At 44.0% G+C, this 18,401-nt stretch overlaps 1 protein-coding gene across 1 annotated transcript in view; it reads left to right on the top strand.

Moving 5' to 3' along the window:
• The window catches only part of POFUT1 (protein O-fucosyltransferase 1), a 28,724-nt gene that overhangs the window by 4,152 nt on the left and 6,171 nt on the right, over positions 1-18,401 (top strand). The window contains exons 2-6 of the mRNA XM_053249420.1: positions 5,081-5,202; positions 7,566-7,748; positions 8,119-8,231; positions 11,337-11,529; positions 16,499-16,741. Of these exons, the coding sequence (XP_053105395.1) occupies positions 5,081-5,202; positions 7,566-7,748; positions 8,119-8,231; positions 11,337-11,529; positions 16,499-16,741 (854 nt within the window). The remainder of the gene's footprint in view (positions 1-5,080; positions 5,203-7,565; positions 7,749-8,118; positions 8,232-11,336; positions 11,530-16,498; positions 16,742-18,401) is intronic.

Here is an 18,401-nt window from a genome sequence, read left to right as displayed (position 1 = left end):
GAAGAAGGGGTATGCCTTCATCTTCTGCTTGTGGGCTTCCCAGAGGTATCTATGGTAGTCATCCATTTTGGCAAGCAGGATGCTGAACTAGATTGACATTTGGTCTGATCCAGCAGGGTTCTTCTCATGTTCTTATATGATAGGAGCTCACAGAACAGTGGTAAAGCACCTAATGTGTACAGAAGGTTTCAGGTTCATTCCCCAGTATCTCCAGGTGGGGGTGGGAAATAAGAATATTCTTGCTGGATCAGGCCCAAGGCCTATCTAGCCCAGCATCCTGTTTCACACAGTGGCCTACCAGATGCCAGTGGCCCACCAGATGCTCACAGGAATGAGGTGAGGGCATGCCCTCTCGCTGCACTTCCCCTGCAACTGGTATTGAGAGGCTGGAGGTGTCATATAGCCACCAGACTAGTAGCCATTGATAAATCTGTCCTCCATGAATTGGTCTAAGCCTTTTTTAAAGCCATCCAAACTAGTGGCCATCACCTCATCTCATGGCAAAGAATTCCATAGATTAATGATGCACTGTGTGAAAAAGGACTTGCTCTTGTCAGTCCTAAATTTCCTGACCTTCAGTTTCATGGGATGACCCCTGGTTCTAGTGTTGTGAGAGAGGGAGAAAAATTTATCTCTGTTCACTCTCAACTCCATGCCTAATTCTGTACACCTCTATCATGTCTCCCCATAGTTGGCTCTTTATACACCTCTATCATGGCTCCCCATAGAGCCCCAGATGCTGTAGCCTTGCCTCATAAGGAAGATGCTCCAAGTCCTCTTCTGCACCTTTTCCAGTTCTACAATATTCTTCTTAAGATACAGTGACCAGAACTGTACACAGTACTGTTGTGACACCATAGATTTGTATAAGGTGGCCACACCATAGATTTGTATAACGTGGCCACACCATAGATTTGTATAAGGTGGCCACACCATAGATTTGTGTAAAGGCATTATAATATTAGCATTTTTATTTTCAGCCCCCTTCCTATTGATTCTTAGCATGGAATTTGCCTTTTTTCACAGCTGCTGCGCACTGAGTTGACACTTTCAACTAGGGATGTGCCTGGAACCATTACGGAGACAGTGGGGGTGCTCCCTTAAGGGCGGGGGAGGGTGCAGTCACCCCTCCCACCGCATTTGCCCTCCGGCGCTCCATTGTTTTAAAGCCCTTCGGGGCGGCAGCGGTCCTCCCTGCAGCCTCGTTTCCGTTCTTGGCCGAGGGTGGCCGGAAATACAGTGTCCACCAGGTCACCTTTATCCACATGCCTGTTGACACTCTCGAAGAATTCCAAAAGATTAGTGAGGCAAGACTTTCCCTTGCAGAAGCCATGCTAGTTCTCCTTTAGCAGGGCCTATTCTTCTATGTGTTTATCAATTTTGTTCTTAAGTATGCTTTCCATCTACCCAGCACCGAAGTTAAGGTAACCGGCCTGTAATTTCCTGGATCCCTTTTTGAAAATCGAAGAGTTACATTGGCTACTTTACAGTCCTCTGGTACAAAGCCTGATTGTAGAGACAAGTTACATATTTTTGCTAGGAGATCAGCCATTTCACATTTGAGTTCCTTCAGAACTCTTGTGTAGATGCCATCTGGCCCTGGCAATTTGTAAGTTTTTAATTTTTCAAGACAGTTTAGAACATCTCTTGTCACCTCAAATTGGCCCTATTCTTCAGTTTCTAAACCTGAGAAGCTCAGTTCCGGAGTGGGTATATGGTCAGAATTCTCTGCCATGAAGACAGATGCAAAGAACGCATTCAGCATCTCTGCAATCTCCTTATCCTCCTTAATAATCCCTTTCATACCCTCATCATCTAAGGGTCCAACCACCTCCCTGGCAGGTTTTCTGCTTCTAATATAATTAAAGAAATTTTTGTTATCCCTCTGAGGAGCTATAAGCTCCTCAAACTCTCTTTTTGCATCCCTTATTGTCTCCTTGCATTTCTTTTGCCAGAGTTTGTTCCTTCCTGTTCTCTTCATTTGGGTAGGACTTCCATTTTCAGAAGGAAGTCTTTTCTCATTTTATAGCTTCCCTGACTATTTGTTAGCCGTGCTGGCGGTCTCCTGAACTTGGTGGTACCTTTCCTCCTTCTTGGTATATATTCCAGCTGATCTTCTTGTATTGTAGTTTTAAATAAGTTCCATACTTCTTGGAGTGATATGACCTTCCTGACTTTCTGTTTCAGCTTCCTTTTTACCAGTCCCCTCATTTTTGAGAAGTTTCCTCTTCTGAAGTCCACTGCATCTGAGTTGGACTTCCTTGACAATCCTCCACTCACATACAGTCTGAATTGGATCACACTATGGTCACTGTTCTCCAGTGTTCTACAACTCTGAGATCTTGCACCATTTCCTGGGCACCACTCAGGATTAAGTCCAAGGTTGCCTTTTCTCTGGTTGGTTCCACGACTAACTAGGCACAGTCATTTAAGATGTCTAGAATTTTGACCTCTCTTTCATTACCTGAATGTGGATTACCCAGTCTATTTGTGATTAGTTGGTCACCCATTATTGTAGCTCTGTCTCTCTTTGGCACCTCTCTGATTTGCTTTTCCAACTCCAAGTCACTTTTAGCATTTTGATCCAGAGGGTGATAGCATGTCCTTAGTAACCCATTTCTTTTCAGTCCCTTTATTGTCAACCATAATGATTCTGTGGAGGACTCTGGTCCTCCTAGGTTTTCTAGCTTGTTGGTATCTATCCCTTCTTTAATTTATAGTGCTTCTCCACCCCCAATCCTTCCCTCCCTGTCCCTTCTGTAGAATTTGTATCCAGGAATAATGGTGTCCCAATAGTTCACACCATTCCACCAGGTTTCCATTATGCCCACTATATCTGTTTTAATTAGTAGCCAAGCACTCCCGCTCACCCATTTTGGTTCGGAGGCTTCTGGCATTGGTATATAAACATGTATATGCCAAGTCTCTTACCTGGTGTTGGCATGTACTACGCCAAGTCTCTTACCTGGTGTTGGTGTGTACTATCTCCCTTACCATCATTTGACTTTTTTGACCAGCTGTTATGTGTCATTCTGCACTATTCCTGGTTATATTCTGTCCCCTTTTGGTTTGTCCAAAATGTTTGCACCTTCACACCTTAGGAGATTTTGCTTGCTGAATTAGATACCACCCAGTTCCTGTTGGCAATCCCCCAGATGTCATTTTAAAAGCTGCTCGGTGACTTTTTTAATTTTAAGCATCAGCAGTCTGATTCCAGCTTAGTTCAAGTGTCCCTTTTGTACAGGTTTTGCTTGACCCAAAATGTATCCCAGTGCCTAACAAATCTAAACCCCTCCTCCCAGCACCACCATCTCATCCATGCATTGAGACCCCTCAGCTCCACCTGTCTTGCTGGCCCTGTGTGTGAAGCAGGTAGCACTTCAGAGAACGCTACCCTGGGGGTCCTGGACTTCAATCTTCTACCTAGCAGCCTAAATTTGGCTTCCAGGACCTCCTAACTGCATTTTCCAACATAGTTGGTGCCGACGTGCATCATGACAGCTGACTCCTCCCCTGCACTGCCTAATAGCCTACCTAGATGCAGTGCGATATCCGCAACCTTCACAGCAGGCAGACAAGTCACCTTGCGGTCTACACGTGGGTCACTCTATGCCCTTAACAATCGAATCACCCACTACTAGGAGGCCCCCACCCCACGGAGAAGTATCCTTTGTGCAAGGTGATATGGGTGCATCTACTAAGGAAGGGGTCCCTTCTAAGGGAGCATGCCCCTCTTCCTCAGACTATGTCCTCCTTCCCTGTGACCTTCATTCTCCATGACAGCAGAAGTGCCGTCAGCCTGGTAGTGCAATGCCTCTATCACATCCATTTATATCCATTTGACACCCTAGGGAGCCACCATCAGTATACTCAGCTAGATGGATCACCAAAGTCTCACTCAATATAAGGCAACTTCATGTTTTATCTGCTTGGGCAGACTCTCCTTGCTGCTGTTGCTCACTTACTCTCCTGTTTGGGTTAGCCTCCCATCTGAAACGGGCCCACTTTTAATTATTTTCATATGTGTCTATCTTCCTCTCTCTTTGTTACCTCTCTCTTTCTTTAAAAAAAAAAGGGGGGGAGGGGGGACCTTGCCACTGAAAGACCCATGTTCAGTCAGTACATGACCCACTTGTAATTCTTTATCCAACTGACCGATGATCTTCAAGACTCTCACAAGAGCCTTGAACATAAGCTACCATATCATTAGACCATCTAGTTCAGTATTGGTTACTCTGACTGACAGTGATTCTCTAGGGGTCTTTCTGAGCCCTATCTGGAGAGATGCCAGGGATTGTGTGTAGGACATTTTACATGAAAAACAAGTGCTATGCCACTGAACTGCAGCCCCTCACACTGCACACGTCAGTTTTCTGGATTATTTCTAATAGTGTAGACTGCCTTTCCACTTTTAAGTGCGCAAATAAACATCAAAAACAATTTGAAAAAATCATCCTAAAACTTTGATTCTAGAGCTGCAGCATTATATGTTATAAAGTTCACAGCAAAGGCATTAATCAAGCCAGCAGTATCAGGTACTTTTGCTATACGTCTGTAAATAGCCACTCAGCACAAATCTTACTGAAGGCGAGTAAGATTTGCCTTCAGATTAGACTTCTAATTGCTTTTTACCTTTTTTCTCAATCTTGCAAACAAATCCACACAAGTTACCAGCTCCCCTATCCATGTTTGTCTCTATTAGCCACGTGCCATGTAAAGTGTCTCTTTGTGATCATCTGGATTGTAAGCAATTCTTACTTGCCACAGGTGACCAGCTTTTTGGAAACCAGATTTCTGCTGTTTCATCATTGTTTCTTTCCTATTTTAGAGGTTGCAATTTCAAATGACTTAATGAGGATCCTATGGAAGTTATCTCTGAAAGTTTGTAGAGGGTAGGAATAGTTTCTGGACTCAGTATTTATTCATTTTCTCTGTATGCATTAACGTTAGGAGTAACTGAGTTAAATGAAGGAAGATCTGAATTATTTTGAGTGGCAGCTATTTATTCTTCAGTATGAAGCCCTTGTACAATATGCCAGCCTGATAACTGAGAAATGGTCCTTTTATGTTATATTTCAAGGGAGATTTGGGAACCAGGCAGATCATTTTCTGGGCTCCTTGGCATTTGCTAAGATGGTGAATCGGACCTTAGCTGTACCCCCCTGGATTGAATACCGGTATCACAGACCTCCTTACACCAACGTGAGTAGATATTTGGGTAGTGTGTTTTTGAAGTGCTAGCATTCTTTCCAGTGCCTCATATACTATGACTCAACAGGCATAAGGTCTTAAATTTACAACTCTGTCTCCTAGTGTTTGAGTGCTAGCAGAAAACCTATTAGGAACTGTCAGCTGGTACATAATGTGGCAGATTACTGGCTGCTGCCCGCTGTGGATAATACATCTTGCTTCCTATATCTTTCTAGGCACAATTCAGAGTGCTAGTTCTAATTTTTAAAGCCCTAAACATCTTGGGACTCGGTTAGTTGATAATTTACCTGCTCCCATATAAACCTGTCCAAGTACTAAGATTTTTAGAGGCCCTTCTCTGAGTTCTCCTGTCTTCAGGTGGTGGCAACTGGAGATAAGGTCTTTTTGCTCCTGGTGTCCTGTTTATGGAATGCCCTTCCAGGAGAGATCTGGCTGGCACCTGCTTTGCTAAGTTTTAAATACCAGATAGGACCTTACTTGCCCAAGCTTCCTTGGCTGACATCCAGATTAAATTACTCCTGAGTAGTCCTACTGGAATTAAGTATGGTAGTTTTATAGAGTAACTCCTGAGCAGTAAACTTGAGTGAATATCAGCTAGTGACTGATATTATCAAGAAATGGCATATACATATAAGATGAATATTTATATACCGCTTTTCAGCCAAAGTTCCCAAAGCAGTTTACATAGTAAACAAACAAACAAACAAATAAATCTCTTCTCTAAATGCCTGCCTGGAGGCAGTAATGGGCTGGATGAGAGATAACAAACTGAAGTTGAATCCAAATAAGATGGAGGTACTGAAGGGGTGGGGGGGGACCTGAAAGATAGTTTAGATATGCCTTTTCTGGATGGGGTTACAGTCCCCCTGAAAGATCAGGTATGTAACTTGGGAGTGCTCCTGGACCAAAGCTCTCCCTGGCTTCTCAAGTTGAGGTGGTGGCCAGGAGCGCTTTTTATCAGATTTGGCTGATATGTCAACTACGTCCATTTCTAGAGGCGAATGACCTTAAAACATAACCTCCAGACTTGACTACTGCAATGTGCTCTATGTGGAGCTGCCTTTGTATGTAGTCCGGAAACTAAAATTGGTACAGAATGCGGCAGCCAGATTGGTCTCTTGGACAACATGAAGGGACCACGTAACACCGGTTTCAAAAGAACTGCACTGGCTGCCAATATGTTTCTGGGTGAAATACAAAGTGCTAGTTCTTACCTATAAAGCCCTTAACAGCTTAGGTCCAGGCTATTTAAGAGAGCATCTCCTTTGTCATAAACGCTGCTGCCTGTTACGATTTTCTGGAGAGGTCCAGTTACGGGTGCCACCAGCTCGTTTGGTGGTGACCCAAGACTGGACTTTCTCTGTGGCTGCCCCAGGGCTTTGGAACTCTCTCCCTGCTGAAATAAAAATATCTCCTTCCCTGTTTGTTTTCAGGAAGACCCTCAAGACTCTTCTGTTTTCACAGGCTTTTAATTAGAATTGATTTTTAATAATTTTCAAAGCTTGTTTTGATAACTATTTTGTTTTATTGTTTTTATTGTCATGTATTTTAATCTGTGACTTATAAAAATTTTAAATTTTGTACACCGCCCAGAGATGTACATATCGAGCAGTATGGACATATGATAAATAAATAATCTATTGAGAAAATGCATGTATTAATTGTACATCATTTTTAGATACAGGTGGACCTTGCTATACATCATATCGCTGTTTGTGGTTCCATGTATCTGTGGGTGTCTAATTGACACCCGATCTCATTTTTCATGGATACAAAAGGGTTAAAATCCATGTATCCGTGGTTCCTAGATGGCCGGAAATGACCTCGAAGGTCATTTCCAGCCACCATTTTGTCAATAGGAACCATTTTTTGGCTCTTAAAAAAATAAAGGATCCTCTCCTCCATGATTTTTCATGGGGAAATGGGGAATTTGGGATGGAGGGGCATTCCTGGACAGCTGGACACCCACAGAGCACAGTAGGGCACTTTATCTGCCTCCCCCCCCATGTTTTTGCCCATTTTGCCAGCCTCCAGGAACCTAACGTGCCCAGTCCCATTGACTTTGATGCCCCAATATCTGTGGTTCCATTATTTGCGGTTCCCCTTCAGAATGGAACCCCTGTGGATAATGGGGTCCACCTGTACATTGTTATGCACAATGAACAAATCTTTTAATTACAATTGGAAAGTGAGCTATAAAGCCTTGAATTAAGTAACAAAATACATGGACTTCCCTATCGTCTTTGAGTCAGAAGACAGGCCTTCTGAGTTTGGTATGGATTTACTATTGTTATATTGTTTGCTCAGTTTATTCCTGTGGAAATGCAGCTTGAACTCCATTCTTTCTACTACAGCTACATGTTCCCTATAAAGAGTACTTCAAGCTGGCTCCTCTCCTGGAATACCACCGGGTCATCACCTTGGAGGAGTTTATGGAGAAATTGGCACCTGTCCACTGGGCTCCTGGCAAGAGAGTGGCGTACTGCTTTGAAACAGCAGCTCAGAGAAGTGTTGACAAAAGGACTTGCCCCATGAAGGTAGGAGCTCTGCTTATTCTGAAGGAGCCTGACATGGGCTTGGTCCTTAGGCTAGCATAATCTTACTGCTCTGTAATCTTTCAGGTTACTATCTCTGCTGCTGCCGTTCCTTACACCCCTGATTCTAGATAACTTACTCTGTGGTTTATTTCAGGCACTTTTTCCGTGCCCATCTTTTTCTCACCCGCTCTGTCCCTAGAATATTGCTGGTGAACTTGTGCATAGCTTTCCTAGGGGAGGGTGGTGGGGATGCGGGACACATCAGGAAAGAGCTTGTAGCTCCCCTACTAACTGCAGACCCTCCTGCTTCTCCAGCCTGCCTCACTCTTTGTCTGCTGCGGTGAATGAGCAGCTGCCTTTGCTTTTGCAGGATGGAAATCCCTTTGGGCCTTTTTGGGATCAATTTGCTGTGGATTTCGATAGGTCGGAGCTGTTTGGAGGCATCTCCTTCAGTGCCTCTTACAAGGACCACTGGATCCGAAGGTAGCAAGTCCCACTTGGGGAATGCCATTGGGAGAAGGGCATGGGTAGGTGAGCTGCTCTCCAGGAGAGCTGCTCTGTGGCCATTCTCGTTTGTGGAAGAGTCTCTGAAAGAGAGACGAGTGTTTGCTTTTCCCACTGGTGACTGGAGAAGAAACAAGGAGTTTAAATTAGGGCTGACTATCAGCTTAAAGAATTTGCTTTACTAATCACATTGAAATAAGCCTGTATATTTTCAACATAAGAACAGCCCTGCTGGATCAGGCCCAAGGCCTATCTAGTCCAGCATCCTGTTTCACACAGTGGCCCACCAGATGTCTCTGCGGAGCCCACAGGCAAGAGGTGAGGGCATGCCCCCTCTCCTGCTGTTGCTCCCCTGCAACTGGTATTGAGAAGCATCTTGTCTCTGAGGCTGGAGGTGGCCTGTAGCCGCCAGACTAGTAGCCATAGATAGACCTGTCCACCATGAATCTGTCTAAGCCCCTTTTAAAGCCATCCAGACTAGTGGTCCTCACCACATCCCATGGCAAAGAATTCCATGGATTAATTATGTGCTATCAAAATGTTGATAATATGTACTACATTAATAAATAAAAAGTATCACTCCTGGTTAGTTTTGGAAACCAGTTTTTAGATGATTTGGAGGGGATATTGGTGGGTTTTTTCCTCATTCCCTGTAACACACCAAAGGCAAACTACAAATAAGTGTCTCAGACCTCACCATTTAAAATAGGCCTGAACAGATAAAGTGGTGGCTCTCTTATGTTTAGTAGGAGGAGAGCAACTGTTCCTAGGGGTATGTATTCAGGGACCATTTGCCATGGTTTGGTCCGAATTCAGACTGAACTGGGGGTCCCTGAACAACTTCAGTTGAACTTGCTGATCGGGTTGACAAACCAGCCCGAACTGGTTCAAAGTGGTTTGTGATCAGACCGCTTGAACCAGCCCATGTCGCAGCGGACTGGTTCGTGATCGAACCTTATGTTCTTATACAAGATGTAGTGACAGCCAACAATCTGGATGGCTTTAAGAGGGGTTTGGATAACTTCATGGAGTAGAGGTCTATCAATGGCTACTAATCGGAGGGCCACCTCCGCCTCAAAGGCAGGATATCTCTGAGTACCAGTTGCAGGGGGGTAACAGCAGGAGAGAGGGCATGCCCTCAACTCCTGCCTGTGGCTTCCAGTGTCATCTGGTGGGCCACTGTGTGAAACAGAGTGCTGGACTAGATGAGTCATGGGCCTGATCCAGCAGGGCTGTTCTTACGTTCAGTTCTGCACATCCCTAACAGTTCATAGTCATTCTGGAGTAGTGTCCCTCCAGGGGTGTTGCTGATGTGACCATTGTGTCTGTTTTTAGATTGCGAGTCACTTTGGGCCAGGGATTGATTCCCCCCACCTTTGCTACATAAACCACTGAGAATTTTTTGAATAAAAGCGGTATGTAAGTATTAATAATCTTTAATAATTGGTAGGGAGCAGCCATAAAGCCACCTAATGGCACAGCGGGGAAGTAACTTGCCTAGGGAGCAAGAGGTTGCTGGTTCAAATCCCCACTAGGGCAGCAGCGATAGAGGAAGATGCTGAAAGGCATCATCTCATCCTGCGTGGGAGATGGCGATGGTAAGACAACCACATGGCTCTGTGGGCGCCCGGAGTTGACACCGACTTGGGGGTACAACTTTACCTTTACCTTAGGGAGCAGCCATAGCTAGGGAATAGAGCACTTTCAAAATAATAATTTGATTTCTATACCGCCCTTCCAAAAATGGCTCAGGGTGGTTTACACAGAGAAATAACAAACAAATAAAATGGAACCCTGTCCCCAAAGGGCTCACATTCTAAAAAGAGACATAAGACACACACCAGCAACACTCACTGGAGGTCCTGTGCTGGGGGTGGATAGGGCCAGTTACTCTCCCCCTGCTAAATAAAGAGAATCACCACAGTAAAAGGTGCCTCTCTGCCCAGTTAGCAGGGGTATGCAGTTCCTGGCATTTCCATCTAAAAGGGCTCTTGTGACAGACTTCTCCACCTGACACCTTATATTACCTTCACCAGCTGCCTGTTGAAGTCCATGGTCCAATGTTGTGACTCAGTTTATGGCAGCTTCATGTGTTCATATAATTGTCTGCTGGTTTATAAACCTTGCTGTTCAAGTTTAAATTTGAGGGCGATGCCTTTTGGAACTTCTTTCCTGAGGAGGCCCACCTAAACTCCAGCCTGCAGATTCTTAGGAAGTGATGCAAGGTGTCTGGGGAATTGTTGTAATCTTCATAAGAATTTCAACACTACATTTTACTGGTTAGGCCAAGGGCTGTAACAGCAGGAATGGATGACACGAAGTAACTTTAATCTGGTTAAATTATTATTTGTAACATGTTATACAGTTCTTTACATTCTTAATGATTTTTTTCTTTGTGGAAGCCATTTTCAGCAAGAGTCTGTGACAATAATATCTTAAGAAAAACTTTGTAACAAATAAAAGTAGTATAACCCTGGAAAAAGCAAGCCTTGGCATGTTGTAGCTGTTTCTTCCTTGAAGGCTTTCCAAAAAGAAGAGAGGGCTGCACATGCAGCCCTTAGATATGCCTTCTCACAGTCCTGTTTAGAGGCAGGGGATGGACTAGCTACTGACTTCCTTTTAATGAGTGATACAGCTATGTGGTGGGCATTCCCTTTATCTCTGTCATAAGGTGATTGCTTAGTGGGCCAGTGACAAAGGTGGCAACCACATGGGAGTTCTGGCCCTTTCACTAGAGCTCACTCACCTCAGGTGCTCTGCAGTTCTAGTTTTGTGGGGGAAAGGGAAAAAAATCAGTTTCAGTCCTAATGCTAGTCGGGCAGGTAACTGACTATAGCACTACTATGCTGAACTATTTGTAACCCTAGTATGTACCTTGTGCCTGCTGTTGGCTGTGCTCCTGTAGTAGTTTGGTTGGCTTGATGTCTGTGGTGCAAGACGTTCCTGCTCTCCATGCTGTGGAGCTGTGTCTTCTGTGCCTGGCTCATACCATCAGACAGTGCCTCCAGGTATTCCCTCCCTTCTGTCTAAATCACTGAAAACTTACGTCACTTATTTTTGTTTCATCTGCTATGTCTCGGTTAGATTTCCGCCTTTTGAACATCCTGTTGTTGCCCTTCCGGGCGCACCAGCCCAGTTTCCAGTTCTGGAGGAATATCGGCCTCTGCATCAGTACATGGTATGGTCTGATGAGATAGTGGACAAGGGCGAGTCCTCTATTAATTCTTTCCTGATCAGACCCTACGTGGGAATCCATCTGCGAGTGGGTTCAGACTGGGTATGGCTCTTCCATAGATTTCTAAGGGCACAACACACATGGTCAGTATTGCAATACTTGTTTAGGAATTTAGATCCTCTTTGCAATGCCTCACAGTGGCTAACAATCCATATTTAAAAAATTAAACCACAACAACAATACAGTCCAAAGAAACTAAATCAGTAAACATTTTATCATAAGCATTCAGTTTAAAGGTGGTGGTGGTGGTGGTATGAAATTAACATAGAAAGCCATTGGATGCCTGTGAAGGCTTACATTTTTTTAGTATTGCTTGATGAATGTATTTGTTGTGTTTGTTTTAAAACTTGTGTTTGCTGTGGTGTAAACTATTAGTGCAAGTATGTGCAGGAAATTAATTGGCAGATAGCAACGGCAGTAATGAGACGCCTTCAGGAAGGACAGAGAAACCCTGCTTAGAATGTGGAAGAGAGAGAAAGAGAGCAGTTAGAGCAGGGGTTCTCAAACTGGAGGACCCCCCCCCCTGCCCTTGAGGTCCCAGACAAATTAAAAGGGGGTCCCAAGCAACTCAGGAGGGAGATGCCAGGAGGGCAGGGGCCTTACTCAACTTGTCCAAACAGTGGAAATGGTGAGGGATAGTGGGAATAAGATCCTGAGAGGGGAGGCAGGGGAACCTTTATTTCCTTCCTACTTTCCACATAGGTGCCTGACTTGATTACCTTGTTTCCCCCCTGTGCTGGAGCTCATCAGATAGGGTTGTATACTGTGCATGCTTGAGACAGGACTGGATCACATGAGGCTAATTTCCTGCCACCGGAGGCACCATAGCCCCAGTTCTAGTCCTGTCTTGCTTAAGCTAGCAGGTTGTGAAAAAGCTCTTCATTTTTGGAATATTTCCTAGGCTATGTGCCTCTCCCACTCTTCTTTCTCTATCTATCTAGATTGTGTGAGGGTGGGAAGAGTATTTGGCTACTATTAAAATATTTCTTATTCTAACTTTTTTCAGTTGCAATTTGGCTGATTGATGTATACTAAATTGCATTATTATTTATTTTCTTCATTATGGAGCTGGCTCATGCCGAACAGCTCCTCAGGGGCTCGCTGATGGTACCCCTATTACACAGGAACCTTTTTATCTGGCGCCTTTCTCAACAGCTCCCCCTGTGACTAAGAAATCGGTCTCCCCTGCTCCCGCGCCTTTGGCGACCGCCATCTTAGAGCTGGGTGCCAATAGCCTTCCTTCTAAGAAGGCTGCAAAGAAAATGAAACATTGTGGTGATCAAGTGCACGTGCCGAAAAAGCACAAGAAATATCCAGCTTCCAAATGGGAGAGATCGGTTTGCCTCATTGAGTGGCTGCTCACTCCCTAGACCAGAATGTTTCCCCATCTGAATCTGCTTCTGCTACCATGGTTCCTTTTCCATCTTTTTTTTTTTTTTTAGAAAAGTGATGTGTGCTGAATGACAGCATCCTGCCTCTTCTAAGCCCATAGGTAATCTCCCCAGAAAACATTATTCCCTCCCACAAGATGTTATGACCCTGTACCTAAGGTTGACACCCCGTGATGCAAATTGTTTCAGGTTCCATAGTTTTTTTGTTTATTGGGGGATGGGGGTTGCTTCTTAAATTTTTATTAGATTTTGCAATAACTTTAACATTCAATTACATTCATTTCCTAACTCTACACACAGATAAATATTGACTTCCCGCTCACCTAGCTGCACAGTTCACAATAACTATACATATAAGCCATTGATATAATAGTTTAAAATATACAAACTGCATTCGATACTGCTCGATTTTACCCAACCCGACCTGCTGCTATTACTATATTTCAAACCCTGCTGAAAAGTCCATATTGGGAAAATAATTCTTTAAATAAAGAAAATAGGTTCCAAATCTTCTTTAAAGCATTCGAAATTATCGTCTCTTATAAGTGTTGTAAGCTTTGCCATCTCTGCATATTCCAAAATTTTTATCAGCCGGTCTTCTTTCGAGGGCATTTTAGTGTCTTTCCACTTTTGCACGTAAACTATCCTGGCTGCTGTGGTTGCATACATAAAAAGTGTTAAATTTCTTCTAGGAAGCTCTCCTTCTATTATTCTCAGCAAGAAGGACTCTGGCCTTTTGAAACATGTCATTTTGAAATTTTTCTTCAGTTCATTATATATCATATCTCAAAAGGCCTTTGCCCTCCTGCATGGCCACCACATATGAAGGAAAGTTCCTTCACATTCTCCACATTTCCAACATTTATTTGAAACATTTTTATTCATCAACGCTAGGGGTTTTTTTGTGTCAAATACCACCTATACATCATCTTATAATAATTTGCTTTTAAGGTATAACATGCAGTAAATTTTAAATCCGTTTTTCCATAATTTTTCCCAAACAGCCATATCTATATTGTGACCTACATCTTTAGCCCATTTTATCATTGTCGTTTTGACCACTTCGTCTCTTGTCTCCTCCAAAAGCAACAACTTATACATCTTAGAGACTAATCTTTCATCATTTTCACACATCTCCTTCTCAAAGTTTCAGGTTCCATAGTTAACTCTGAAGGTCAAGAACAGTTAAAAAGTCAGGAAGACCGAAATTCTGACCTACTCCTGAAGAAGGTTCATGAAACCTCAGCCACCACCATTTGGGCGGCCACCACAAACACTATTTTTGCGCATGCCTCAGTACTTTGGGCAAAAGAGCTTGTCAGCTTCGTTCCACCCGAAAATGCCAAACTTCCCCAGGGCATTAATAAAATGGCCAATGCTGCAGCCCTCATGATCGACTCTAGCCTGGACTCTAGCCTAGACTCTATTCAACAGACCTCCAAGGGCATGGTGGCGGTACGTAGGTTGTTCTGGCTTAAAAACTGGAACGTGGGCACCAAGTCCAAACTTGCCTTAACATCTTCTCCCTTTGCAGGCACCAACCTCTTTGGTCCTGCTCTTGACCCTATCTTAGTAGAGACCAGGGACAAGAAAAAAGCCATGACCTCCAATCGCAGGGAATCTTGCAGACCATGTTGTTCCTCCACTCACTCCTTTCATCCCAGCAGACAGTTTCAACAGTCCAGAATGGGGCTATGGTGCTTCCGGTGACAGGAAATTAGCCTCACATGATCCTGTCCTGTCTTGAGCATGCACAGTATACAACCCTATCTGATGAGCTGCAGTCACAGAGAAAAAGAACTCTTCATGGTAAGCCAGTGTTCCTTTCTGACCTGTCTCCCCTCTCAGGATTTTCAGTTCTTTTCATGAACAGGCAATAAGCTTGATGGAGAGAGATGCCAACAACCTCTTGGCTCCTCTGCCACTCCCAAAGCCAAGGGCAGGCACAACAGTGGCACTTCTTTGGCTGATGGGCCTGGGGTGAGTTTCTTCTTTGGAGACACTTGATAGAGCTCATCTAGTGAGTGGCTAAAAGTGTCATTGCTGTGCCTACCCTTGGCTTTGTGAACAGCAAAGGAACCGGGTGGTTTTCATCTCCTGTCTGCCTGCCCGTACCTCTTGAGAAGTCAGAACAGCTCTTCACATTACGTTCTTGACAATGTCCCTTCCTGAATTTTGGATTAATGTGCAAGCTGACTACAAAGAATTACGCAAGAAGGCTATGAAAATACTGACTCTCTTTGCTTGATTCCTATTTGAGTGAATCGGAATTTTCAGCAGTTGCCGCTATAAAGAGCAAATACCCAATGAAAATAACTTGAAGCTTGAAATTAGATTGGCAGTCTCAAACATAAAGCCCAGGTTTGACAAACTAATTAGGAGCAAGCAAGCTCATCATTTACAAGGTAAATGTGCTTTATTTATTTCTGCCTAAAATCAGTGGCTGACATACTGACTAACAAAAGTGTATGTGCTCCTAATATCAGTGAAGCACTAGACCTGCATTGGTCTGCCTTCCTCCCAAAGTGTAGGTACTTTTCCATGCTTGTGCAAGAGCCCAAAGACATTACAGAGCTTACCTGTGCTCTGGGAGTCCCCCGGGAGTGCTCTGTTAGACTGGAAACTAGGGGTGTGTATGCACCCAGGAGGCGCGGGGGGGTGCCCTTATTTCTCCCACCCTGCTCCCCCCTCTGGTACTGCTTCAATAACCGCTGGCGCAGGGTGGCTGTATACCCTCTTGCCGCCCCAGTCAGCATAAAACTGGAAGTGGCAGGCATGCGCCAGCAGTTTTTGAAGCAGCGCTGGAGGGGGAAGTGCAGCGGGGGAGGTAAGGGCACCCTCCCCATGCCTTAAAGTGACACACACACACACCCCACATTTGAACCAGTTCGTACACGGGGGTTCTGAACTGGTACGTACACATCCCTGCTGGAAATGTGTTGCTTGACCCTCAGTGACATGTTTCTGGCCTGCACATCATTAGCCAGGATGTCAGCCAGTAGCTTGGGTGGGGGTCACATCACTTTATGTATTATTTTAGGGGGGTCACAGAAGCAAAAGTTTGAGAACTCCTGAGTTAGAGTTCATTTGGTCAGACAGTTAATGGGAGAAAAAGGTGTTAGCTGGAGACTTGGATCGAAAAAAGGAGGAGTGAACAGGAGGGACTTCTCTGAAGAAGAGAGAAGTGGGGCTTAAGGAGAGGCAGGGAGTAAATCTGCTCTCTATTAGAAAGCTTATTGCCTGTTCAAGAAAAGACCTGGAAATCCTGAGAGGGGTGGCAGGTCAGAAATAAGGTAATCAAGCCAGGCACCTTATGTGGAGAGTAGGAAGAAAAGAAAGAAAGAACCTTAACAGTGTAACATCTGGGAAATATCTGCACTGCTGTAAGTTAGAAGTTAGAGTAAACCCAGAAACCACGCTGCTTTCCCACACTGAAATCTGGTAAACATCATGCTTGGAGAACATTTGCTAAAATAAAACTTGTTCTTTTAGTAGTATTAAAGAATGAGGACATTTTATTTCCTCTCCTGAATCACCAGTGTTCATCAGCTGTTCTGCTTTCTACCTACCCACTGCTCTCTACCTATGTGTGATGCCCCATCCTTTCTTTCCTCTTTCAGAAGAATGCATGCAATATGTTGAAGGATGGCACAGCTGGATCTCACTTAATGGCTTCACCACAATGTGTGGGCTATGATCGGAACTCTGCTGCACCCCTCACCATGGACATGTGTCTTCCAAGTCTGAAGGAGATCAAGCGAGCCCTCAAACTCTGGGTGAAGAAGGTAGAAGCAAAAGCTGTGTACATTGCCAGCGATTCTGAACCCTACACCAAAGAAATACAGCAGCTTTTCAAAGGAAAGGTGAATGTCCTTCCCCAGTTATGCCAACCTCAAAAACGTTGTTGTTTCCCATGCTTATTAGTCACAAACACACCCTTTTGGTTGGTATCTTGCTCCAGGGTGCTTACAGTGGGAATGCAGGGGCAGGCAGAATTCAGGGTGGGGGGAGATAATGGTATTTACATATTATGCCTAATGCAAATGAAGACAACAGGGACATGGAATTAAGAAAGTTTTAGCTCAGAAGGACAGATGACATAAACATGTCCATAGAACTCTTTTGCAACAGTGGCATAGCTGAAACCTAAGGACCAAAGTTGCTCAGATGCAGGTTTGGAGTTTTGGAGCCACTGAATTTTGCTGGATTCAACAAAAAATTTAAATGATTTCCTTTCTACAGGCGTGTCCCAGACCACATTCTAAGTGCTATGATTTCCCCCAAGGAAACATGGGAATTAAGAGCTTCAAGGGAGCTAAGGATCTCTCTTAGCCCCCTTGAATATGATCTGTCTGAGACTTTTGCTCAACTGCTCAGACCTTTCTTGGTCCTGCTGCCAATGCCATGCGGTGGGTTGGCGCTAGAGAGAGGGTCCATCTTCTTGGTTATAGTGCCCAGAATGTGGCCTTCCAGGAGAGGTCCACCTGACTCCATTCACTGCTTATTTTCCGGCGGACGCTGAAGGTGGTTCTTATCCACGTTTTTATGACGTGACCTTTCTAAAAGTGACTTTCTTCTGCTTTCTCACTGTTAATCCTGTTTTGTGTTTGATTTGTATTTTGTTATGAATGATATTTGACTGTGAGCCATCTTGAATATATCTCAATTAGAAAGTCAGATTATAAATGATAGAAATTCCTAATACAAAATAATTAAGAAGTAAGAAACAGTTGACTGTAGCCATTTACCATTACGAGAGCTTTATGGAATAGCATCCTGTTGCTTGTTTAGTTTAATCAACCATCATATTGACAACAAATCATGACATTCCTCTGAACAAATTTCTGGCATATGTTTGCTGCTGCAGCAACAGTAAATTGTGCCCGCTTCTTGTGATCAGTTTGCGTTCTTATTTAAAACTAGAAGATCCAAGATGCTGTAGCCTTGACTCAAAAAGAAGTTGCCCAAGGCCCTGATCATCTTGGTTGCTCACTTCTGCACCTTTTCCAGTTCTACAATGTCCTTCTTAAGATACAGTGACCTGAACTGTCTGCAGTACTCCAAATGTGGCTGCACCATAGATTTGTATAAGGGTATCATAATAGTAACATTTGTATTTTCAGTCCTCTTCCTAATGATCCCTAGCATGGAATTGGCCTTTTTCACAGCTGCCGCACACTGAGTCGACACTTTCAACAAGCCGTCCACCACGACCCCAAGATCTCTCTCCCTGTCAGTCACCGACAGCTCAGACTCCATCATATGTGAAGTTGGGTTTTTTGCCCCAATATGCAGCATTTTACACTTGCTTACATTGAACTGCATTTGCCATTTTGTCACCCACTCACCCAGTTTGGAGAGATCCTTTTGGAGCTCCTCACAATCTGTTTTGGATTTCATTACACTAAATAGTTTGGTGTCATCTGCAAATTTGGCCACTTCACTGCTTAGCCCGACTTCTAGATCATTTATGAATAAATTAAAAAACATCAGTCACAGTACATATCCCTGGAGGACCCCACT

Source organism: Hemicordylus capensis, chromosome 4 (genome assembly GCF_027244095.1).
Source record: "Hemicordylus capensis ecotype Gifberg chromosome 4, rHemCap1.1.pri, whole genome shotgun sequence".
In the NCBI taxonomy this organism is placed as follows: Eukaryota; Metazoa; Chordata; class Lepidosauria; order Squamata; family Cordylidae; genus Hemicordylus; species Hemicordylus capensis.
Note: the sequence above shows the minus strand (reverse complement) of the source record. Positions and strands in the feature narration are given on the sequence as shown.